Source organism: Nycticebus coucang, chromosome 19 (assembly GCF_027406575.1).
Source record: "Nycticebus coucang isolate mNycCou1 chromosome 19, mNycCou1.pri, whole genome shotgun sequence".
In the NCBI taxonomy this organism is placed as follows: Eukaryota; Metazoa; Chordata; class Mammalia; order Primates; family Lorisidae; genus Nycticebus; species Nycticebus coucang.
The window spans coordinates 51,534,833-51,560,413 of NC_069798.1; the positions used below are offsets into that span (position 1 = coordinate 51,534,833).

The 25,581-nt window shown below is 40.7% G+C and overlaps 1 protein-coding gene across 8 annotated transcripts in view; it reads right to left on the reverse strand.

The window, feature by feature from the left end:
* TCF4 (transcription factor 4) overlaps nucleotides 1-25,581 on the reverse strand; it is a 375,650-nt gene that overhangs the window by 238,590 nt on the left and 111,479 nt on the right. For all 8 annotated transcript variants that reach the window (XM_053571075.1, XM_053571071.1, XM_053571076.1 and 5 more), the window contains 2 exons: nucleotides 15,447-15,508; nucleotides 12,571-12,667 (listed from right to left, as the gene is read on the reverse strand). In XM_053571075.1, the coding sequence (XP_053427050.1) occupies nucleotides 12,571-12,667; nucleotides 15,447-15,508 (159 nt within the window). The remainder of the gene's footprint in view (nucleotides 1-12,570; nucleotides 12,668-15,446; nucleotides 15,509-25,581) is intronic.

Sequence of the window (25,581 nt, forward strand, 5' to 3'; positions counted from 1 at the left end):
TTATTTCATTTAAACGCAGAGCAATACTCCAATGAGACATTTTACTGCAGTACTAAACTTGCCCAAGGTCACAGAACGGAAGGGTGGTGAGCTGGAGGTCAAAGCAAACCCCAGCGCATTGCAAAGCCCGTGTCCGGTCCACCATCCACCACTGCCTCCATATTAGGCTTTTTGTGTTCTTTTCAATGTACATGAAAGCTTTGACTGTTTTACATTAAACACACCATATAACCAGCTATATTTTATACTAATCTCAAATAAAGCTTCCTTACCATTTTTCCCATTAATAAACATATGCCAAGGAATTTAGGAGTGATTAATAAGCAATCATTGAAATCGTTTGAGCTGTATCTACTTAAGCACTTAGAAATTAATTTAATGTCAATCTATGCTCCATATATTTTGCAATTGTTGGTTCCTAGGCCTGATATTCTGCAAAAGGAATTAAGATCCACTGAATATTCCTTTCCACTCAAAAGTAATACATGGTTTCTTTGCATTCAGAAACTCTTGAGAGTGAAGGGAAGAGAGAGAATAAATCCACCCAGGGGCAATTTCCACACCAAGCTCCTCTAGAGACAAAGACAGAAGTGGAATGGGGCTGCCTCCAAGAGCGTGGGAGGTATCTGTAAAAGTATCTCCTTAACAAAAGGCATCTCCCTGGTTGTAGCTCCATTATTCAGATGGGCTACAAAGCCCATACTGAGATCATACATAGTGTGTCCGCGGGTCCCCTAGACTCACCACTCAAACTCCACACCCAGGCAATTCTTTGTCCCCTATGTGTATAATGATGAAACACTTAAATAGCCACATACCAATGGGGGAGGGGGTCAGGGTTTTCACTGTCCCTGACCTCACCCCCCACCATTGGTTTATGACTCTAAAGTGGAGACAGAAAAATGGCTGCAAGCAAATATTTCACAAAGGGGCACATCTGAATTCTGTCTCGGGAGGTACTTATTGTATAGGATGACTGTTTCTGTGGACTGGCTAGAAAAGAAACCTTTCCATTCTGGTCCTGATGTTTATGGAACTGAGCATTCTATACCACGACCACCTGCTCCTGCCTTCTGTTCCAATCTCACTAGAAGGTAAAGGTATTTTAAAACTGCTTTCACCCACCCAACACCCAAAGTCTATAGATTTTTCAATTCAATATTAAGGCTAAAAAATGACAGATTAGCAACGAGTAGCCTTGCGATGCCATAAGATAACAGTCACAGAGCAGAGCACAGTTGCTACAAAGCCTGCAGCATCCCCGCAAGGCCCACAGTGACCCTGGGAGGGTCGGGCCAGGCTGGCATTACTGTCCTGGCCTGAGAAACAAGAAAGGTGGGGCTCATAGGAAATTTTCTCAGTGCCCCATCACCATGAAGTGGAAAAGCCAAAACTGAGACTGAAGGGACCCCGAGAGCCCTGGTGGTCTCTTCAGACCTGCAGTACCGACACTGAGCTCCTCCGCTGCTTTGGTCCCATTGGATGGTATAAAATGAACAAAGAAAATAATCTTATTTTTGTGGAGCAAGAATATAGCACTTACAGTAGGTACATAACTTTCGTGGATGTCAAGTTCACAGATCCCTTCACTGTCCTTTAATTCTCCTGGAGCTCAGGGGCAATGAGAGGCTTGAGAATTGCAAAGTGTTTCCCCTGCCCCAGGATCCAGTCAAGAAGTGGGGTACTTGGCTCAGTTCCCGCAGCTCAGTGGTTATGGCGCTGGCCACATACACCGGGCTGGCAGGTTTGAACCTGGCCAGGGCCTGCCTACTAAACAACGATGACAACTACAACAACAACAACAAAATAGCGGGGTGTTGTGGTGGGCTTCCTGTTGTCCTAACTACTTGGGAGGCTGAGGCAAGAGAATCGCTTGAGCCCAAGAGGTTGAGGTTGCTGTGAGCTGTGACACCACAGCACTCTACCGAGGGTAACATAGTGAGACTCTGTCTCAAAAGAAAGAAGTAGGGTACTTGTTAGTTAAGCACATGCAAAATTCATAGAAATTATCTTCCCCATGAAAAACTTAAGAGAACAACTTTGCTACCAAATAAAAACAGCGTTTATTTCACATCCTGCTTCCCTTTAATGATAGATGGTCCTTCCCTGCCCGGCTTCTCATCTGCTTGATTCATGCAACCAACTGTTCAAAAGGGCTGCGAAACTTCTGGCCAAAGTGGGATCCTGCTCGCACAATTTCATGCAACTCTTTCAGGTTGTGGAAAATGTCTTTTGGCCACACTTACTCCTCCAACTTAAAAAGTGGCAAATACAACTGTGCACATAGTAAAAGAAAACAAGAGAGACCCCCACGTGCGGTGGGCACTCCCATCCACATCCTTCACCGTGACATGGCAGGCTACTGGGCGTAGGTTCCCTGGAGACTGTTGGGACAGGGGTCCAGGGAAAGGAGATCTGTGTCTGTCAGTGCAGAGCTGCGTTCCAGGACCCGGTGCTCCAGAAAGCCGGGCCTACTGGGTTCAACAAGAGACGTGGGATTCGGAACTGGCCTGTGGCTCTGCCAACAAGGACCAAAGGAACTGGAGACAAAGCTAGTGGAGATCTGGGGCCGTCTCATGACGAGGGTCCCCGGACAGGTTGGCAGGGCGTCAAGCAAGAGACCTAAGAGAAGGTTCTGCGGAATGAAGACATTAAGACGGCGGAGTTTGGCTGGCTGTCGTTGCCTTGCTTAAAGGATTAGGGCGATGGAGGCACAGGTCTTGAAGGTGAAACACGTGCACCTGACTCCTTTTTCCCACGCAAGATCTTCCTGCCTTTCTCCGCCTTCCTCTTTCCAATACCTTTTTTTTTAAACTCCATCTCTCCTTGCCTTTCCAATTAGCTAAACAGAATTCAGAGGTGAGACACATTTTTATATGTTGTTATTACATCACCGTCTGAGCCTTAATTTTCAAAACTGTTAAACAGAAAATTATATATATTTTTCTAAAAAGAACTAAACTGTGAATTGAACACTGTAGGTGGGTAAGCTCAATATGAATTCCCAACTCTCTTTGCTCCCGCAGAAGCTATTATGTGCATTCCCATCCCCACGCCCAACCTCTGCAACGAGAGATGACCTAGGAAACTGGGGAGACCAGATCTGGGCTGAGGGCGATACTGCTAAACTTACCCTTCCCTTCTTTCCCCCATCAAACCCAAACTTGACACCTGAAGTTGTGACAGTCACCTTGAGACAATATGAGAAAGGGTAAAAGAACCACACAACCAACGACCCCTGACACTGCTGATCTACAAAGCAATTCCAGCCATGGCCTACCACGAGACTTCTGGAAGGAGAAAATGATCTTTTAAGCCACCATTAGTCACTTTTTCCATTACTTCCAAGCAAAAGCATTCCCTCCTGATACAAACAGCCTTTTACTTTTACGTAAATTTTAAACCATCCATTTTCTCTTAGGGTCAGGAAGTTCCTAGGGAAGAATTCTCCCCTGGTATCTATACATCTCTATTGGCCGTAGTTTTCAAGTCACGTTTTTCTGTTTATCGGTTCACTAAATTTTAGAAGATCTGGTTTAGTAAACCTGATTTGAGTATGAAAGTATTTGAGGATCACAGCATTAATTGTGCTGTGTCACAGAGTAGGGGGCAGAACAGAAAGGAAGAAAACTGATGAACAAGAACAGAAATGTTCACTAAGTGGACAAAAGCTAATCAGTTGTCTTATCTGAATAATGGAAACATACAACTTTTTCTAATGGCCATTCAAAATATTATTGGTTTAACTTATTTCTTCTTCTAAATAATCTGTGGTTTATTGAAAACTGAAATCTACCTCACGGTAACGTAATCTGTTTTCTAACATTAGGAGAATATTCTGCGCAAAGATACGGTATCACAGAGTAAAAACTGGATTTCTGTATGACTGGCTCCAGCAAGACATAAAACTAACTTTAACTTAGGAGATTTTTTATTCAGGATTTAAGCCTTATATATCTAATTCCCTGATTCATTCCAGTCATTTGATGTACTCTGACACCTCTATACCCAACACTGGCCTGTACGTAACACTTTTCTCCTGATAATTCAACTTAATGAGTTGTTATTTTATCCCCAATTTATCTGATCCCTAAGCTACAGATCTGGAATAAGTCAAGGAATAAAAGAAACATCTATTTGAATCAGGTTTTAAGGAATTACATTTGGAAGGAACACATCACTAGCAAAGTTACTTGAAGGTGTTCAAAAATAGAGATGAATGAATTAGAACAATAAAGCATCTCTAAAGATAAAATACAGCATAAGGATAAAATGGCCTATCTAAAAGATCAATGGACCATTAGATGAGAAAATCACCTCCAAGATCATCTAAAGGGCTGTTCCTCACTCAATCTAAAGATGTGAAAATGACCTGACCAGAGGGCCCACGGGCAGTTGTAGCAAAACAGAGCAGAAAACTCAATTCTTCTGATTCCCAACTATAGCTCAATAATCGGGATCATTAAAATCACTGGGACAACATTCAGACAAGCCCTATTTGTCAATATTTCCAGAGACATTTTAATTTTCGCATACTCAAAATATCAAATTCCTGAAGAAAGTAAAATCAAATAAAACCACAATTAAAGACTTCTTCTCTTAGAAATTGCTTGTACCACATTATCAGTCCAACAGATAACAGACAATATCCAGATAACCTCAAGCTGAAAAGTGCTGTTAAAGGCACTAAGGATACACAAAAAGGGTATCTCAAAGAGATGTCCTCACCAAGGACCCTGGACGCAGCCCGCTCACACCCCTATCATCACCTAACTTCAGAGCACTTCAAAGGTGAACTAAAAAAAAAAAAAGAAAAGAAAAGTGAACTAAGATGTCTACAACTGACATCTATATCCACAATTCCATTCTCATGAAGTTACTAAAATAATTTGACCCATGGAACATTCAAACATCAAATGATTGCCATTATTGTACAGATTTTGTTATTTTCTAATATTTATATTTCTACACACACACACACACAAAACCACCTGACCGAGAGGTCAAGTAAAATCTTACCTGTGCTTTGAAAAAAATTATGTTTCTTTATGGTCATGGTTTCCTTTTGCAAATGAAGGTTTTAAAACAGTTTTCCTAGTAAGAGCTGGTTCATGTCATATTTTTCGGTTTTACAATGAAAAGAAAAACCCCTGCATTAGTATCTACTCACATTGCCGTTTTACAGGAAGACTGTGGCACTCACTTCTGCCACTGGGATTTGAAAACACTCACAACACTTCACCTTTATGCTGGGCTAAACTCAGGGTAGCCATAAACACTTTGAAGTAATACAAACCTAAATATTCCTGCTAGGCAAACGGAGCAGTGGAACCGAATTATAATGAGCTAGCAGCTGTCACAATATGACCACAGTAACCAAATCAAAATATCAACTGCTAACCCAGATGAGATTCAAAGGTCATGCTATAAGCCAGCAGCTTTCCTCAGTTCTGCCTGAAACCTCAATCTAATTCTGCCGTAAAAATGTTCCACTGAGCAAGATTAGAAACCAGTTACTCTTCCCTGGTAAAAGAAGCAGGTCCCTGGTGGAGCATCACTGAGCTACATTAGAAACCAGTTACTCTTCCCTGGTAAATGACGCAGGTCCCTGGTGGAGCACCACTGAGCGAGATTAGAAACCAGTTACTGTTCCCTGGTAAATGATGCAGGTCTCTGGTGGAGCACCACTGAGCTAGATTAGAAACCAGTTACTCTTCGCTGGTAAATGACGCAGGTCCCTGGTGGAGCACCACTGAGCTAGATTAGAAACCAGTTACTCTTCGCTGGTAAATGATGCAGGTCCCTGGTGGAGCACCACTGAGCTACATTAGAAACCAGTTACTCTTCCCTGGTAAATGACGCAGGTCCCTGGTGGAGCACCACTGAGCTACATTAGAGACCAGTTACTCTTCCCTAGTAAATGACGCAGGTCCCTGGTGGAGCACCACTGAGCAACATTAGAAACCAGTTACTCTTCCCTGGTAAATGACGCAGGTCCCTGGTGGAGCACCACTGAGCTAGATTAGAGACCAGTTACTCTTCCCTGGTAAATGACGCAGGTCCCTGGTGGAGCACCACTGAGCTAGATTAGAAACCAGTTACTCTTCCCTGGTAAATGACGCAGGTCCCTGGTGGAGCACCACTGAGCTACATTAGAGACCAGTTACTCTTCCCTAGTAAATGACGCAGGTCCCTGATGGAGCACCACTGAGCGAGATTAGAGACCAGTTACTCTTCCCTGGTAAATGACGCAGGTCTCTGGTGGAGCACCACTGAGCTAGATTAGAAACCAGTTACTCTTCGCTGGTAAATGACGCAGGTCCCTGGTGGAGCACCACTGAGCTACATTAGAAACCAGTTACTCTTCGCTGGTAAATGACGCAGGTCCCTGGTGGAGCACCACTGAGCTAGATTAGAAACCAGTTACTCTTCCCTGGTAAATGACGCAGGTCCCTGGTGGAGCACCACTGAGCTACATTAGAGACCAGTTACTCTTCCCTAGTAAATGACGCAGGTCCCTGGTGGAGCACCACTGAGCAACATTAGAAACCAGTTACTCTTCCCTGGTAAATGACGCAGGTCCCTGGTGGAGCACCACTGAGCTAGATTAGAGACCAGTTACTCTTCCCTGGTAAATGACGCAGGTCCCTGGTGGAGCACCACTGAGCTACATTAGAAACCAGTTACTCTTCCCTGGTAAATGACGCAGGTCCCTGGTGGAGCACCACTGAGCTACATTAGAAACCAGTTACTCTTCCCTAGTAAATGACGCAGGTCCCTGATGGAGCACCACTGAGCGAGATTAGAGACCAGTTACTCTTCCCTGGTAAATGACGCAGGTCTCTGGTGGAGCACCACTGAGCTAGATTAGAAACCAGTTACTCTTCGCTGGTAAATGACGCAGGTCCCTGGTGGAGCACCACTGAGCTACATTAGAAACCAGTTACTCTTCGCTGGTAAATGACGCAGGTCCCTGGTGGAGCACCACTGAGCTAGATTAGAAACCAGTTACTCTTCCCTGGTAAATGACGCAGGTCCCTGGTGGAGCACCACTGAGCTACATTAGAGACCAGTTACTCTTCCCTAGTAAATGACGCAGGTCCCTGGTGGAGCACCACTGAGCAACATTAGAAACCAGTTACTCTTCCCTGGTAAATGACGCAGGTCCCTGGTGGAGCACCACTGAGCTAGATTAGAGACCAGTTACTCTTCCCTGGTAAATGACGCAGGTCCCTGGTGGAGCACCACTGAGCTAGATTAGAAACCAGTTACTCTTCCCTGGAAAATGAAGCAGGTCCCTGGTGGAGCACCACTGAGCTAGATTAGAAACCAGTTACTCTTCCCTGGTAAATGACGCAGGTCCCTGGTGGAGCACCACTGAGCTAGATTAGAAACCAGTTACTCTTCCCTAGTAAATGATGCAGGTCCCTGGTGGAGCACCACTGAGCTAGATTAGAGACCAGTTACTCTTCACTGGTAAATGACGCAGGTCCCTGGTGGAGCACCACTGAGCTACATTCGAAACCAGTTACTCTTCCCTTGTAAATGACGCAGGTCCCTGGTGGAGCACCACTGAGCGAGATTAGAAACCAGTTACTCTTCCCTGGTAAATGACGCAGGTCCCTGGTGGAGCACCACTGAGCTACATTAGAAACCAGTTACTCTTCCCTGGTAAATGACGCAGGTCCCTGGTGGAGCACCACTGAGCTAGATTAGAGACCAGTTACTCTTTGCTGGTAAATGATGCAGGTCCCTGGTGGAGTACCACTGAGCTAGATTAAAGACCAGTTACTCTTTGCTGGTAAATGACGCAGGTCCCTGGTGGAGCACCACTGAGCTAGATTAGAGACCAGTTACACTTCACTGGTAAATGACGCAGGTCCCTGGTGGAGCACCACTGAGCTACATTAGAAACCAGTTACTCTTCCCTAGTAAATGACGCAGGTCCCTGGTGGAGCACCACTGAGCTAGATTAAAGCCAGTTACTCTTCCCTGGTAAATGATGCAGGTCCCTGGTGGAGCACCACTGAGCTACATTAGAGACCAGTTACTCTTTGCTGGTAAATGACGCAGGTCCCTGGTGGAGCACCACTGAGCTAGATTAAAGACCAGTTACTCTTTGCTGGTAAATGACGCAGGTCCCTGGTGGAGCACCACTGAGCTAGATTAAAGACCAGTTACTCTTTGCTGGTAAATGACGCAGGTCCCTGGTGGAGCACCACTGAGCTAGATTAGAGACCAGTTACTCTTTGCTGGTAAATGACGCAGGTCCCTGGTGGAGCACCACTAGTAGGACGAGAACCAAATGCCACAGTAAGGACACTGAGCCATTCACAGTAGGACACGTGAATGTGCAGCAGCTGATGCTGGACTAAGCTGCACCCAACTGCACAAAAGGGTCACTTTTCACTGCCTTCAGTCACCAACCCACACGTATAATCTTATTGGGCAATTTGCTCATTTATCCTCAGTCTGGTTTTCAATTGAAGATCTGGAACAATAAAAGGAAAATGCATGCTTAGATCCTTCCTTGGATCAAAGAGTTTTAGCTAGAAAATAGACAGTCTAACATTGTAAAAATATTTGGACAATCACCTGCAAAAATTTAGATTACAGCTTGACAAAGGAAAAAAAAAAAAGAATGTTAAAAAAAATTCATATTCTCTCCATGTACTTCTTGCCAAGATTTTTGAACTATTCTATGGCATACAAATAGTCCTCTTAAAAACAAAGGAGCCAGACTCTTGGCCCCTTTGTCCTGTTAGCATATTCTGAAAGTTGCTCAACTGACCACCTATGATGATTTAATCTAACTGTTTAAAAACAGCAGTGAACAAGTTTCGAAAGGCCCAGTTTATTATCATTAATAATGATATACAGTCACAAGGAGGAAGTGACTTGTCTTCTCCATGTACAAAACAGTACGTGGAGTTTCAACAAAAAGAAAACGCAAAAGACTTGGGTCTACCCAATGAGAGCCATGAATGAATGCTTAGTAAATGCCAGGTAAGAGTGTATGAATCGGTTGGCTGCCAGCAGCACCGAAATCTCTCAATCCTGCCAACATAAAAATAAGAACAAAAGGCCCTTCAGACCTATTTTTTAAAAAATTTCAGAGCTTGCTTTTTATTTTACTTATGTTTTTCTTTAAAAGATTTATACAGTATCAACCACTAAGATACTGTGTGACAACTGTAACTACAGGCAGCAATAGAATCAGCAGAAATGCTTATGAAGACTTATAAACCAAGTAGCGTCACTAATTCTAGAGCAACAGGTACCTTGAGTGCATGTACAAACACACGTGTGTGTCCATTTATTTTTACTTTAGAGATTCACAAACTATCAGATTATTACTTTTCCAATACTTTGCAATAATAGTCTACTAACATAAACAACAAAATATCTAATAACTCATTCCCAAAAGGAGAGAGTAGTGTAGTGCTTTTTTTCTTTTCTCAGTCAATAAAATTTGACTAAGTGATCAGTTTACCAAAAAAAGAAAAAAAAAAAAAATCAGGTCATCTGCAGTTAATAACTCTTTCCCGTAAAATTGGTGTCACTTATTTCTGTAACAGACGCCTAATTCAGTCACAGGCTTGATGGATTTGACAATAGAGAATCTGCTGCAATAAAGTAGCTGATTTATTTCTGATGCTGTAGCTTTTACCCTAATGTGACAGAGCAGCAGAATTAAGTCTTTGAAATGTAAAGAATTACTTTGTAGTTTTAATGAAAACCAGTTAAAGAATCTGAGCATGCATATCAGATTGCTGTCAAAAAACTTACACTAAAGTCCAATACTTTCTTTTGGTGGAAGGAAAATATCCACAAAGGTCGTGACACAGAATATGTGCTTGGACAGAAAGACCAGTGTCGAACACAGCAAATATTCTATGAGTCTAAATTGTTCCCTAAAGTAATAGATCTATCTCACTTTGTCTTTATTACCATTCGTAAATTAGAGATCCTTCATTTCCTGAAAATGATCTAGATTTTCTTTGTAAAAGTGCAACATAACACCAAAAATGCAGTTTCATTTCAGATCAACAGCAGCTTGGGCAAAATCAATGAGAATCTTTGTTTCCCCGAATCTAGCCCTGAGACACACAAGCAAATCAAGAAGGCGGCTTGGATGTGAGAAATTATAGCAATGGAAAGAGTTTTTAATGCAGCATCAGAGTCAGTTCTCTAAAAATACATTTGTAAATTCTTCTCTAAACTAAAAATGTAAAGTATTTCATGCTTGCTTCATTGTCTTTTCTCCCCTTGTCCGTTACTTTTTTTTTTCTTAATGCCCACTCCCTTCGAGGGCGACTTCCCTGACCCGAGTCTGACACTGCACCCTTAATGTCAGATAAACCATTTAGCACAAGCACAATTCTTTTCTGTGCAAAAATCTTCTTGAGGTGGAAAATGTAGCAGTTTGTAAACAATAAAGAGCCATGTTTCAGGCCAGACAGCTTATCTAACAGAGAAGTCCTTTCATTGGGAACAGTGGGTGGGAGCCTCGTGGACATAGGAGCATTTCCTATCACAAAGCAGGAGACTGTCTTGGCCTCCATATTTAAGAGTTTAATGGGAAGGAGGGCAGACAGGATAAAAGAGCGAGGCTGACATGGATTTGCAGCTTAAACAACAATGTAGAGAAAAGAATCAGCTCTCTCTGCTCTAGACTGTCAGGCCACTTATATTTTAAATACTATTTGTATTGAAAAACTAACTTGATTTGTAAAACAGTTGCCTATGAGGAAACATGTACAAGAACAGTGATTTAATACATTTGGATTGCTTGGTGTATTTTGCATATTGACTTACCAAGTTGCTCTTTACCATAAAACTTTTGTCACATCTTATAAACTTGTAAAGATGAGTCGTAATTCATTTATTCTCTTTTACGTACTACAGTTTGTTAAAGAATAATTTTAGAATCCTCTGAAGAAGTAATTATATCTTTAGGTGCTGCTTCTGAAGACTATTATTTTCAAATTAACTTTTTGTATTTTATAAAGTCAAGCAAAGATGAATAAAGAAAGGTGTTAGAATTCAAATTATTACGGTTGACAGTGAAGAGTCCAAAGTTGTTCTTTAAAATCTAAGCAAATACTATGTGTACCCAGTCCTTTATATCTACGTGTCTTGAAAACAGGAAACTTGATAAACTCCTTATTGACAACTGGCAAAGAACTAGAATTTATTCCAATTACAATGTTAAAACATAAATATGAAATTTACCATGTTGATGTCAAGATGAACACAAAAATAGGAACAGCCAGTGACCCAACTCAGCTCCATGGTTGTCAAAGTCGGGATGATGTGCAAAGCCACAAACATATAATGTTACTCATCAAAAATAAGCTGCTAGTATTTCTCCGCTTTAACTACTGTGGGTTAAGTATCTGAAATTCCTTTATATGAAGTGGATGATTTTTGAAAAAAATGACTGAAATTCAAGGACTATCCACACATTAGGTATTGCTTCCAAGGTTTAAAAATCAGGACATTCTTTACAAGCATTTGCAGTTATGGCTTCAGAATGATATAACCATTGCTGTGTGTTTTCCTTAGAGTATGGTCCAACCACTTATGCTAGAAAATTTAACTTCATGGGCGGCGCCTGTGGCTCAAGGAGTAGGGCATCGGTCCCACATGCCGGAGGTGGCAGGTTCAAACCTAGCCCCGGCCAAAAACAAAAAAAAAAGAAAATTTAACTTCATTTATTGACAGATTCACAACAGAATCTGGCCAGGTTCAGAGATTTACTAATCTTGTTAAGAACTCACATTTACTAGAACAACAATCATTTTTCCATCAAAACCAAAGTAAGTATCCATTGGGACCTTTTAAGCCATTATGAATTATCTTTTCATTGTTAAGGTTACTGCTGTTAAATAAACATCCCCACATGGTAGTCAAAAACAGAAAAACTATGCTAAGAACGCCAACATGAAGGGCACGCTGGAAATTCACAGATAGCTGCCAACTAACAGGTAGCTTGCTTTCAGTAGAGGAGGACAAGGTCTGCCTAGATCCATAGCACTAAACAGTTCACGCCTTGGTAAACACACAGCCAGATTTTACATGTCAACTTGAATGCACTACTCTGATGTAAGCAAATGGAGACCATCAACACTGCTTATTTCCATAACCCCTTTAATAAAAACTCACAGCTAACATTGACTATACATCATTGCCAACCAACAGGCTCAATGATACTTTTATATTAATTATTCATGACTTTGACTTCATCCACCTTAACTTAGAAAACTATCATAGTGACTTTGAAGTTGGGATACATGCCTTATTAACTAACCAGGAAAAAATATCCACAGAGATTCAGTATCACTGAAATTATCTGATGACTATGCCACATGGTTGTAAGACTCAGCCCTTGATGTACTATTACCAGGCACATACTGCCAACAGTTACCCACCGCTGAAGATTACGGCAAGTAAACTGGCTAAATAACCAAGTTCCTAAAACAGAAACTTTGTCTGGGGCACAGTTTCCCTTTCCATAGTAAAACAAAACCATTCAAAAAGTGCATATTAATGTAAAATTGGTCTTACTTTGTATTCTGGAATTGACAAAAGGTGGAGAGAGATTGTCATGTGACCCAAGATCCCTGCTGGTCATATGCTCATAGGGAGTCCCATCTCCATAGTTCTGTAAATGAAATAGATCATAATTTCATATTAACAAAGTGGTATATAAACATACCCTCAGTACTAAAACTTCTCCCACTCAGAGAAACTGAAATCCGCTCTTCCTTCTGTGGAACTTTCCAGAAGGAGCCTGTACCTTCAGAGGTACAGCAGGTGGGAGGGAGCTCTTGATTCTGCAAAGTTCAAATTTTCCTCATAATAGTGGGGAAATCTTGGGAATAATAGTAATGGTACTAAGTGCATGGACCTGATGACATAATTAAATGAAATAATGCATGTAAAATATCAGACACTTAGAAAATGTTACACATATTAAAATTATTTTGATAAGACCACATTAAAGCAAAATTGCACTATAAGGAAAAATTACCCATAGGACACAATGAATGGCTTTTGAAAGACAAGGTAGAGCCATTTCAACAACATCATTTGATTTTACAATATCAAAGTTTTGATGTTTTATTACAGTTACTATTTTGGTTGTAAGAGAACTGGAATTTTGCATAAGTAATTAACACAATGTTAAGAATATTAGGATATAACTATGAACAAACATCAAAACTTTAACATCAATTAGCACTTTTGCAGTTGGACAAACACAAAAACAGTTGCAAAGCAGACAATTTTGGGCAGAAATTATTACAATTATCACATTGTTTTAATGAGAATTTAAAATTAAAACAATGTTTTAAAGCTGCCCAGTCACTTAATTTTAATGGAGGAATTTAACAATATACAGAAATTTAACAATATATAGAAAAGAGTTAAAACTATTTGCATTGCCTGTTCAAATTTCAGTCTACTAAAGTGTATAAAGTGACCAAAAGGGGGGCTGGGAGGAGTCATTCTGCTCAGCTGGTTGAAATGCCCATAAAGACTAAGTCAAATTTACTCAGAGGTATCGGTTGGCATGTAAGCCAAAGGGCAGAATCTGCCCACACAAAAAAGATGGAGGCTGCAGGAACAATGAGGAGACTTGTCACTTCACTGGAGAATGACTGGCATCTTAAGCAAAAGCAACTTCATTTTCAATCACCTTTCCTTGATAAAAATTACCTTGAGTGATACCATATTGCAATTGCGCCAATATGTTGGTATATAAAAGGATGTCACATTTTAAATACCCAGCATGCGTCTTACACTCCCCTTTTCTATGCTGGCCATTGCATACTAATTATTATTAAGTGTCTGCAGTGTAGATCCTGTCCTAAGAGCTTACTGTACATTATCTAATTTAATTCTCAACACAGTGCTGCAAGGTTGGAGACAGCATCACCACTTTAAGAGGAGAGAGGAAAGACTCGGCAAGGTTGTCTGGGTACAAGTCTGCTGCAAATAATCTGCCTCACGCAAACTCATTGGTTTAGAAAATATAAATTGTAATATTTTCATTCAAAACGATTCACCAACATATTCTTTGAGGAAAGTGGCAGGACAGCTAACGAAAACAAAGGTCGTTTTTAAAGCAAATCAGGATGATTCCAAATGGACCTTGTTCTCCAGAACATGAGTAAAAGTACTAGGAATATTGAACTGAAAAATCATAAGAAATTAAGTAAATGTGAATGAACTCATTGATAGAGAGGTCTATCATCTCTAAGTGCTGTTGAGGAGAATGAATTTATTTCTGCAAGTGCAGACTGTAACATGAGGAGGAGGAAAGATTTCCTCAACCCATCCATATAAAGCATTAGAATGTCAAACTCGACAGCTGGTGTAAGGGCTCAATGAAGTCGCTGGTAAGCTTAAAGATCCTGCCACACTCTGAAGCCTAGGGTGAGGATCACCATGCCAAGGACAGGTGCAAATGTATAACTATGACTTTCTAAAATGTCCGCATGTTGACAGTTTGATTACCTTCCCTGCCTTAAATGCCAAAATACAGACCTCATCTCCTCCCAACTTTACGTAGACACTTACTATAAAATGTTACCCACCCCTGAGGAAGGCTTCATCTTTATATCAAGCAGGGGAGAAAGAGATGTTTGTTTTACCATGAACACTGAGTCCACTTCTAATCTGGGCCATTGTATGTACATCATAAAAACTGATACGGATTTTACAAGTCTAAGAAATGATAGTTATAGACATTATTTATTAGAAAATCATGCATATTTAAACTAGCAGAAATTAGATGACTCCCTAGTTTTACTCCATTTTATAAATTAAGAAAATGAAGATCTATGAGGTGAAATGACTTGTACAAAAACAGATGATCCCTAACCACACCACTCTACTCCATTATACCCGATTGAACAACGAATTAATGGAGGAAAACCACAAAAAAAGTAGTAAAAATTTGAGACCAAATCAATGAATGAATCTAACTAGTGACCAAAAGCCCTACTGGTGGAATGACATGTTTACAAAATGACATGAACTCACTCTCATTATGTATATTGTCACGACACAACCTCACACTATGTCTACAGGATGATTCAATATTTTATTCAGATCAATATATTACAGAGATATTACAATTTTTTTAAGTTAAGACAAATAATGCTCTGTAATGTTGGATCGATAACTGGCAATGGTAAGGTTGAATATTTAATAAAGGATTTTTCCTCTGGTTAGGAGGAGTGAAACAGGTGTCAAGTTCAATAACAGCACCTGATAAGAGAATGAAAAATAGATTCCAAGCGGATCTTCATTAAACTTAGTATGTAAATCTGTGTGTGTGAGAGGGAGAGAGAGAATAAAAAAAAATCTCACCTTCTGTTTGTCAATTTACATATGTGGAATGTCTGGTTATGGGTAAAAAGATTAGATATACTTACCCTGGATGGGCTTGGATGTCCTCCATTCCCCCAGGACCCTGAGCTACTTCTGTCTTCTACATCTAGGGACAAGAGAAAAGTTCTTTAGGCTTTCTTGCAATAATTTTTTCTTTTTGTATATGCACTTTTAAATTAATGTTTCAAATTAATCTCCTGTTGCCTTTAATTAAGAATCAGGTACAGGGCTACCATGATGATAGTGGCTTCTGACCCATCTACTTAAATTAACTCATTTAAATTCACAGCAGAAATGAACCGGACCCTCAGGAACCAGAGGTATGAACATAAAAATTACTTCCATCCTTGATAGCCTCTATTTTTATAGACGTGAAACTGTACTTAAAAGTTGTATTAAAATCTTTTGGACAAAGTAAGTTTAGAAATACAGGAGCACAACTGCAATCCCCAAAAAGTTAAATTGGAGTAAATATCCATACTAACACTTTCATCAGCATCCTGGCCACAAGGCTCTCAGATACTTTTTTTTTTTTGAGGCACAGAGTCTCACTGTGTCACCCTCGGTAGAGTACTGTGGCATCACAGCTCACAGCAACCTCAAACTCTTGGGCTTAAGTGAGTCTCTTGACTCAGCCTCTCAAGCAGCTGGGCCCACAGGCGCCCACCACAATGCCCAGCTACTTTTTGGTTGCAGGTGTCACTGTTGTTTAGCAGGCCCAGGCTGGGCTCGAACCCGCCAGCCTTGGTGTATGTGGCTGGCCCCCTACTCACTGAGCTATGGGCACTGAGCCGTTCTCAGATACTTTTTATTCTCTAGCCCAGTTTTATCACACAAGGCAACAGGTATGCACCAGAAAATATAAGATGAAAAAACAGTATTCAGTAGTCTAGTTCCACCAACACATTGCAGGAATATTAGATTTATTTTTAATGGGTTTTTTTTTTCAAATTTTTTTTTTTTTTTTTGTAGAGACAGAGTCACTTTACTGCCTTCAGTAGAGTGCCATGATGTCACACGGCTCACAGCAACCTCTAGCTCTTGGGCTTCTGCGATTCTCTTGCCTCAGCCTCCCAAGCAGCTGGGACTACAGGCGCCCGCCACAACGCCCGGCTATTTTTTGGTTGCAGTTCAGCCGGGGCTGGGTTTAAACCCGCCACCCTCGGTATATGGGGCGGGCGCCCTACTCACTGAGCCACAGGCACCACCTTATTTTTAATGTTTTTTAAGTTAAGACAATATTGTCTCTCTCTTCTTCTTTTCCCCCAAACTCGACATACCATTTGGCCTATGATCCTTAATCTGGGCTTTGAGGTATGGAAATGAAAGTTGTTATTAAATTACAAGGCAATGTTTTATTTTGATAAAAATGATAGCGAAAAGACGTACATAAACTACCAAAAAGTTGAGATTCTTCTAAACTCTGTGGCAGAGAACTTTTAATGCTGAGAAGATAACAAAATGTTCCGTCGACACTTCAAATAGCGAATACTCAGGCTGAAGAGTCTAACAGCTAAGTTACCATATTAATTGCTTAAAACACAAAGTGTTTTAAAGATCAGTCACTCTATATTTAGGAATGGCTTTGAGATTTTTGATGAAAGGACTTTCATAAGTATAAAAAGTTTCACTTTTATATTATCTTGATCGGGGTTGATAACAGACGGTCATCACCAACACCGTCTGACAGAACTGGAGGAGGAAGTGTGAAACTTTGCTTCAGGAGACATAATCCCATTTATTGTGTTTCCTGCCATTTCAGTGATACTGTTTATTCTCTTAATGCTCCACTGTCATTCCTTTTATTACTGCTATTTTATTACCAGCAGAAGTAATCATAGTATAATTAATTGCTTTATTTTTGGATACATTCGAGTACACAGTGTTTTAGAATATTTTAAGAGACCAAAGAGGAACAACAACTAACTTATTACACTAAATTAAATTCTCTCTCTTTTTAATGACAAATATTATTTGGGGTTTTTTTTTTTTAGTTGGTACTTCAGAAGATAATGCAAATTGTAAATAGATTTCCCCCTGTGGACATTTAAAATTAGTAAACTGTAAACCATGCAGGGGTCCTCAAACTGCAGCCTGCGGGCCACATGAGGCGGTGTGATTGTATTTGTTCCCATTTTGTTTTTATACTTCAAAATAAGATATGTGCAGTGTGCATAGGAATTTGTTCATAGTTGTTGTTTTTTTTAAACTATAGTCCGACCTCCAACGGTCTGAGGGACGATGAACTGGTCCCCTGTTTAAAAAGTTTGAGGACCCCTGCTAAGGCATGTCACGAAAGCTCTCTGGACTCCCTTAAGTGTAGAGCAAAAGTGTAAAATGTTTCCCCAAATCAGCTGTCTAATAGCCCAACATGCTAGCCTGGCCTATATACACCGAATTAAAGTACAGGGAGAAGACACCCAGAACCCTCTGGGATTCTCACATGAATAGGTTTTGTAGCTTACATGGTTCTCTTATAAACAAAAACCACATATTTTCAGTCAAAAAAAAAAAAAAGATTTGGTATAAATAACAAAATGTCCCAACCACCGCAAGCTTTCAAATGTCTGGCACTTCTTGACTTTCTTTTCCCCTAAATAGCCAACTTAGATTCATTTGAGAGATCTCTCCTTTTAAATTTGACCAAAAGGTAATGGAAGGACAGATTTAAATCCTTAAATCTATCATAAGGCTTAGAATTGTTTGGACTCATTTTATCTTCTCAAGTTTAAAAGAGAATTTAAACATGAAAAGCAGGCAGAGGCGTGGAGGAGAGGGCACCACAATGCCAGGTCAGTGGTTCCCACGGGGGGCAATCTTGCCTCCTGGAGGCCCTTGGGCGATGTGTAGAGATATTTTTTGGTTGTCACACTCAGGAGAGGTGGCATGGGGCACACAGAGGCCAGGGAGGGCTGCTAAACATTCTGTAAATGCACAGAATAGCTCTTCAGAATAAGAAATGTCCGGGCCCAAATGTCAATTGTGCAGAGACTGAGAAGTCCTGAGCTAGAGCAAAAAGAATCAAGTTGGAGGAAAGACTCCCTAGCATTTGAATTGTAATTCAGTACTGAATGCACAGTGTCTTGGGCATTTAAACCCTACTTGAGCAGAAATGTTTCAAGAAACCTTCATATACATCTTCTGCCCACAGAATAAAGGAAAAATGATGGTCAACCAAGCAGCTTGCTAATTAGCAGGCAGATAAAACACATCAAAACTTGAGTATTCCCAACTGGGCAATTTCAAAAGCGAGCAATCCACTAATTAAAAATGCTGGAAGTCTAGCTTTTTCAAAACAGGTTAAATACTGGCTGGGTTCCTTCACAAATAGATTCTGGACCAATCACATCTGACTGCTCTTTTCCCTTCCTTTCCCGTTTCCATCTTTCCCGTTCCTGACCTCACACCGCTGCACCTTCCTTTCCGCTGCCTCCCTTTTATAGCTCTCTGTTGAACAGGCTTTCCTTCCTCTGGCCTCCTGCTAGACCTAAAGGATGAACAGCCAGCTAACTCTCCCAAACCTAATAAATATAATAGAACAATCACATGAATTGTAATTATATTTTATCTTTGAAAAAAATCTATACAACTGGCACTCAGTTATCCATAGAAAGAGGAGACAGCGTTATGGCATGGATAATGGTAATTCATAAGGAATGTAAACATGCTACTTTTAAGGCATGTGTCCCCATGTTTCCTCCCCTTGAAGTTCATCAGACCTCCCAGTTTAGTTAGCAAAGATTTCTCAAAATGCCTTTCAAAGCCCCATCCACCTTCATCAGAATCAGCAGGGATTCTCATTTCAAAACTGGCTTCTTAAGACCCATCTCAGACCTACTGAGTCTCAAATTCTAAGGATGAAGCCAAGAATACTGTGTTTTTAACAAGATCCCCAGGTAATTTTCAAGCACACAGGAGTTGGAAAACCACAAGATGATGCTATCAGAAACACAAGCCAAATGCATGCCCCAAACCATCAACAGTTGCCTGAATCACTCCACATCTTAAAAATCTCATTTGGGTTGGGCGGCGCCTGTAGCTCAGGGGGTAGGGTGCCACATACACCGAGACTGGCGGGTTGGAACCCAGCTAAACAACAATGACAACTGCAACAAAAAATAGCCAGGCATTGTCACAAGCACCTGTAGTCCCAGCTATTTGGGAGGCTGAGGCAAGAAAATCTCGTTGCTGTGAGCTATGACGCCATGGCACTCTACCCAGGGGTCGCCTAAACACATCTTGCATATCAGATATTTACGGTACGAGTCATAACAGTAGCAAAATTACAGTTATGAAGTAGCAACAAAAATAATTTTATGGTTGGGGGTCACAACAACATGAGGAACTTAAAAGGTCGCAGCATTAGGAAGGTTGAGAACCAAAGGCAACAGCTTTAGACTCTGTCCCCCCCCCCAAAAAAAAAAATCTCTTTTGGGTTATTGGTTTTAACAGCATCCAGTGCGCACTCTCATCACATCTGCATCATAGTGGTTCTTGCCCAGACTCCCTTTTTTACAGACAAGTCTGCACAGGGCCTGCAGCTGGCCCTTCCTCGCTCCCCACTGGGATACCTGGACCCGCGTCCTCTTCTACACCATCGTGTGGTCATCCCTGCTACTCCCTCCGCCTAAACTGTCCCTTGTCTCTCAAAAACAATAGCAGCCCACATTTAGGGAGCTTAAATTAATATATGTCAGACACTGTGCCTCTCAAATGCCGTAATAGTATCCTGATTTTATATATGAGAAAACTGAGGCCAGATGAGATAAAAACCTTGTTTAAGGGATCGGTAAATGGCAAGGCTGAGACACAAAAACGGTTGCTGTGAGGTGTTGAAATCATACTCCCCCCAACACCATAAAGCCCCCTTGGTAAGAATTATTCATGTCTCTACAACCAAAGGGAATGTTCCCTCCTGTTATTTCTCCCCAAACAGAGTGAATATATTTATTTGGTAGGTTACACCCACACTTGTATCCACAAAACACAGTAGAACCTCTGTAAGTTGACTGCCCAAGAGACTGAAAGAGACTGGTCAACATACAAAGGTGGTCAACACGAGGAACGAGGCCCCCCCTGTGCTGATAGGTACACATGGTGCATGTCCGGTCTATGAAAATTAGGTCAACTCCAGGAGGTGGTCAACGTAGTGGGGGGGGGGGGGGTCAGCTATGTTCTACTGTATATGGAATAAATATTTGAGAGACTCAAAAGACTGGAAAATAAAAATAGAACTCCGGAGGTATAGTGAGTTTCTCAAAATGCACAATGTGAAAGACTGGATATTTGCTAGAGGGGGGTCAAAATTTTAGAAGCCATCAAGTAGGGAAAGAGTGAAACGAGACTGACAATGACCTCATCAGACAAGAACACACAAATTGTTCACAAGAGACGTAACTAATCCTGGTATTAAAGCTAACAGAAAGTGTCTGTGGAGCTCCCAACAGAGGGCAGAAAGCCATATAATTGCCCACAGTGTCAGCAACGGGCACAATGCTGATGTTTGCATGGCTGGCTCCATAGGACACTTCAGGAAATACACAGGATTTATCACACAAATAACCAAGTGGGTATACATACAGCCACAAAGCTACATATTTATATCATACCAAAGTGTGGAATGTGCTCCTCATAGGAAGGACATAGGCTTTATCTACGTAAGTAGCCCTCAGTATCTTGTGGTCGGCTCACGGGTTCCTACTGAAATGAGTTAGAACAGCACAAAGTGAAAAGACCGACAATGTTTTGGTATGAAAAGTGGTTATGTCTAGGCTCGGTGTCAGTAGCACATTGGTTACGTGCCAGCCACATACACCAAGGTTGGCGGGTTGGAACCTGGCCAGGGCCAGCTAAACGACAATGACAGCTGCAACAAAAAAACAGCCGGGCGTTGTGGCAGGCGCCTATAGTCCCAGCTACTTGGGAGGTTGAGGCAAGAGACTTGCTTAAGCCCAAGAGTTTGAGGTTGCTGTGAGCTGTGACGCCATGGCACTCTACCAAGGAGGACATAGTGAGACTGCCTCAAAAAAAAAAAGGTGGTTACATCTAGATCAGTGGTTCTCAACCTGTGGGTCACAACCCCTTTGGGGGTGGTCAAACGACCCTTTCACAGGGGTCGCCTAAAAACATCCTGCATATCAGATATTTACATTACAATTAGTAACAGTAGCACAATTACAGTTATTAAGTAGCAACAAAAATAATTTTGTGGTTGGGGGTCAGCACAATATGAGGAACTGTATTAAAGGGTCGGGCATCAGGAAGGTTGAGAACCACTGATCTAGATGGTGAGACTACACCGCATATTGAAGAAGGCATATGAGATCTATTAAGGTTCTCTAGTAACAAATGAAAAACCGCCTGGGATGAAGCCTCTGCATGCTTAGTTCTCGCCTCTCCCCTGTTCTGTTCCAGCCTCTACCCAAGATGAGAGGGGAGACAGCAAGGTAACATCCAAGGCGGAAAGAGGAAAAGGGAAAATGCAAGTGAACAGCAGAAACTACTCCAAAAAAACAGACACGGGCTCGGATGTTCAAGGTTTTTCTTATTTCTCATTTTACCCTAAACTAAGATAGAATCCGTAGCATCCAGGGATTGATGACTGTTCTAGGAGGCAAGCTGGTAACCCACAGATTTTCATCTTATTTGATTAGTTCTGCATGAGCCCCCTCCAAAACACTGGCCACTTCTGAGCAAAAACACAAGCTAGTTTGGGCAGAATTAGGACCAAACACTCCCTTCGGAGGAAAGATACACAGATAAAATTCTAACTTCCATGATTTCCCATCCACATTCATTACACTTAGGATTTGATTCCTCAAATCTCCACTTCCCTTGTGTGGACAGTGAGATTGACCCTATCAAACCAACTAGACAAATGTTAGGAAACTCGGTGCTGGGAGCTGCAGTGAAGGCCCAGAATTCAACGGGGACCGGCTCTCGGGTCTGAGTAAGTCACTGGCCCCTCTGAACTCATTTTTGTGAACTATAAAATAAGCAAGTTTGATTTCCATTCTTGGAAATAGGGCAGGCTTAGTATATTTGGACAACTCTCCCACAGAAAACTAAAAATGATGAATAACATTTTTTTTTTAAATCTTCTTTAAACTACTAATGAGCTGACAAGATGGCAAGGAATCATCAAGCCAAAATCAAAGTGAAGGCTGGAACCCAGGGAGAAGAAAAGACATTTTTGCCCTGAGGACATTTGCCAACCTAGAAAATTTAATGGCCTCTTGGGTCAAGGAGAACAGAAGGGAAAACCCAAGACCCACCCAAAGTCAGTATTCTAACAGATGGTAAGGGATAACAGTATTTGCAACCTTAAGGAAAGTTATTTTTAAAGTAAATGAGTTAATTAATACTTCTTAAACACTTAGGGAAGTACCTGGCCCACAGTAAATACCTATCATAGTCACCAATGCCTACTATGGGTACCCGATTTACTCCATTATTTAAAAAAATCCCATTCTCACATTTTTATGACTCCAACCTTCACAGAGACTTTTAAATACTCTCCTGGATCTTAGAAACATCCAAAACACTTGATTTAAACAAATCCCACCTTCTCTATAAACATCTACAGCATAACCACAATAAGAATTCAATAAATGTTAGATTTGTTTGGTGACTTAATTTCCTTTAGAATATTATTTTTATATGTCTTACTTCTTTGTGCAATACATAAATAATATGCTGCCAAAGGTGACCTATGCTGACCAGAGGCCCAAGCTAAGAATATCAACAGAATACTAGGTACGTTGAACCTTGATTTGAAATAAACAAGTGTGAGGGTGACCTGACTGATTGATTTGAAGTTGAGTTTTGTTTTGGTCCTTTCTGTACTTTGAGTCTATACCAGCCAAACAGCCAGGACCCCAGAGTTTCACGAAGTCAGAAACGTCTCAAAGTGGTGTTCTGCCTCGCTCTAACGATCCACAAACTCCTGCTCTTGTATAAAAATACACTGATTTCCTAATGAAAATTTCTACACATTCAGAATGCACTCGGAGATGGAGGATGTCAAGTTCTTCCAGGAGAGACAATCAATCTGAAACATGTTGAAGTCTACACTGTCTCAAATCCTCCTCCCCCCAACACAGACACCATTAAACATCCTCCACACCATCATGGAGACTCGCAGACTGCGTACATCTGTGGCTCCCACTAATTTCCTAGTCCAGGAAGAACCCTTGGCTGAGCCCTTCGTACAAACTGCGATGGCATATGCTCTCCGTCAGTGCCAGATGAATTTAGAGTTCAAAATATTTCATCAGCAAAGAGCGTGTTAAGGATGTGCACATTTTCATTAGCACCCAGTATAATGAGAGCTCTAGAGTAATCTGAAGTCAAGTAGTGGCACGGGGCAGACATAGGAAGACTCAAGGAGCTTCAAACATCGATAGACGATGTCCACATCACTAGGGTCGTTTCTGTTTCCTATTAAAACTGAGATACGATGCCTCCTAATGAGTGATCTGAGCACTAATGAGAAACGTGATGAGCGGCTTCCACCACTTCCCAAATCTGACTAAGCAGAAGATGAGGGTTGTGGCAATGCCTCCCACACAAATTTCAAGGCATATGTGACTGACATAAAGAATGCAGACTGGGCTTTTGATTTTCAGATGACTGCTGCCAACTCTGCCTTGCTCAGAGGTAATGGATTTCCGTATCAAAAGAAAAGAAATCTGAAACTCAAAGGTGAAGTATGACATGATCTTATAGTGTTTTATATGTATGATAAAGAAAGGCAAAATGGATATACTGATGAGAAAGTATACTGGAAAAATATTTGTTCTTAGGGGAAATTACTGCAATAGTTTAGCTTTTATTAACCTCCAAACTGAACTTGTTACTATGTCCTTTAAAACAGTATTATTTTTCTTAAGCTCCAAATAAACCATTTTTTAAAGAAATGAACACTAAATCTCAGTGTCCATTATGATATGAAGTTAAATTCCATAGTGTAGCAATATCAGTGAAAGAATTTTGATATAATATGAATTCAGATACTATGAAAATACAAAATAAAGTGCACAGGTACTACATTATAAATACATCAGTGATGTTCCTTATTCTGAAACTCAGAAGTCTTTTTGAAACTCAAGGTCAGAGACAGTGAATTATGAAATTAAAACAAAAAGTAACCTTGAGGCCTTTGTATCAATCCCTATGATTTGGGGGTATCAATCATCATCTAATTTGAATGACATTCTCGCTTGAATAATTAACATGAAATACAGAGAGAAGAATGCTTTATTAAGCAAACTTTCAAATGTTTGGGACTAGCTAGTCAGGGTCTTCATATTAAAGAGAAGTTAGTCCTCTCAGGATGCCATTGTTCTAAACAGGAGCCCCCAAACAAGAGCCATGAACAACTGAGGCAAGAAAACCTGGACTGTCTCTGGGCCCTGGACCTTTGAAAGTGACCAACCTAAAAGCACTTTCATAAAAATTAAGTCTCAATGAAGACGATTTTCTTTGAGAGTAAATTTATTTCAAATTAAGAGAGAATACATCAAACTTCAACATTACACAGATAAGCTTTAAAGTATCTAAACTAAATGTGAAAAAATGGGTACAGTTTAAAAATGTGCATATTTACAAATATACATCACGGGGGCAAGAAATAAAAGGTAGATGCCTTCGGGAAAAGAAATTGTAAACAACAGAAGCACAAATTTAAGAATATGCTATGCTTTATTTCCTAACAAAACAGAATATATAACTCTGACATCGTGTGCATGTAATTATACATGTATTTTTCAAATCATGCATGTAATTTAGATGTTACAAAATCCATAATATTATAATGACTCTATATATACAAATTGATATTTAAAATCCCTATTTGATAAATAATTTATTAACTTTATTCCAGTGAGGGTAGGGGGAAGTGCCAAGATGAAACATATAACAGTTATTCCCTTTTCTTTTCTTTCCTGATACTTCTTTTCTCCCAGGGGTGCCATTTGTGAGGTTCTGAGAAGGGGAGGCTGGCTTAATTGAAATATTTGTAGGCAGTAATTGCTCTGCCTAACCACAGTGGCCCACTACTCCCAAATGGCATTCTTTCTTTTTGCTTTCTTCTTTTTCTTCTGTTTCCTTTTATACTTTAACAGAATCTACGTCTCCCGTTTCTTTTCTGCCCATTTCCTCTCACTCCCCATTCCAGAC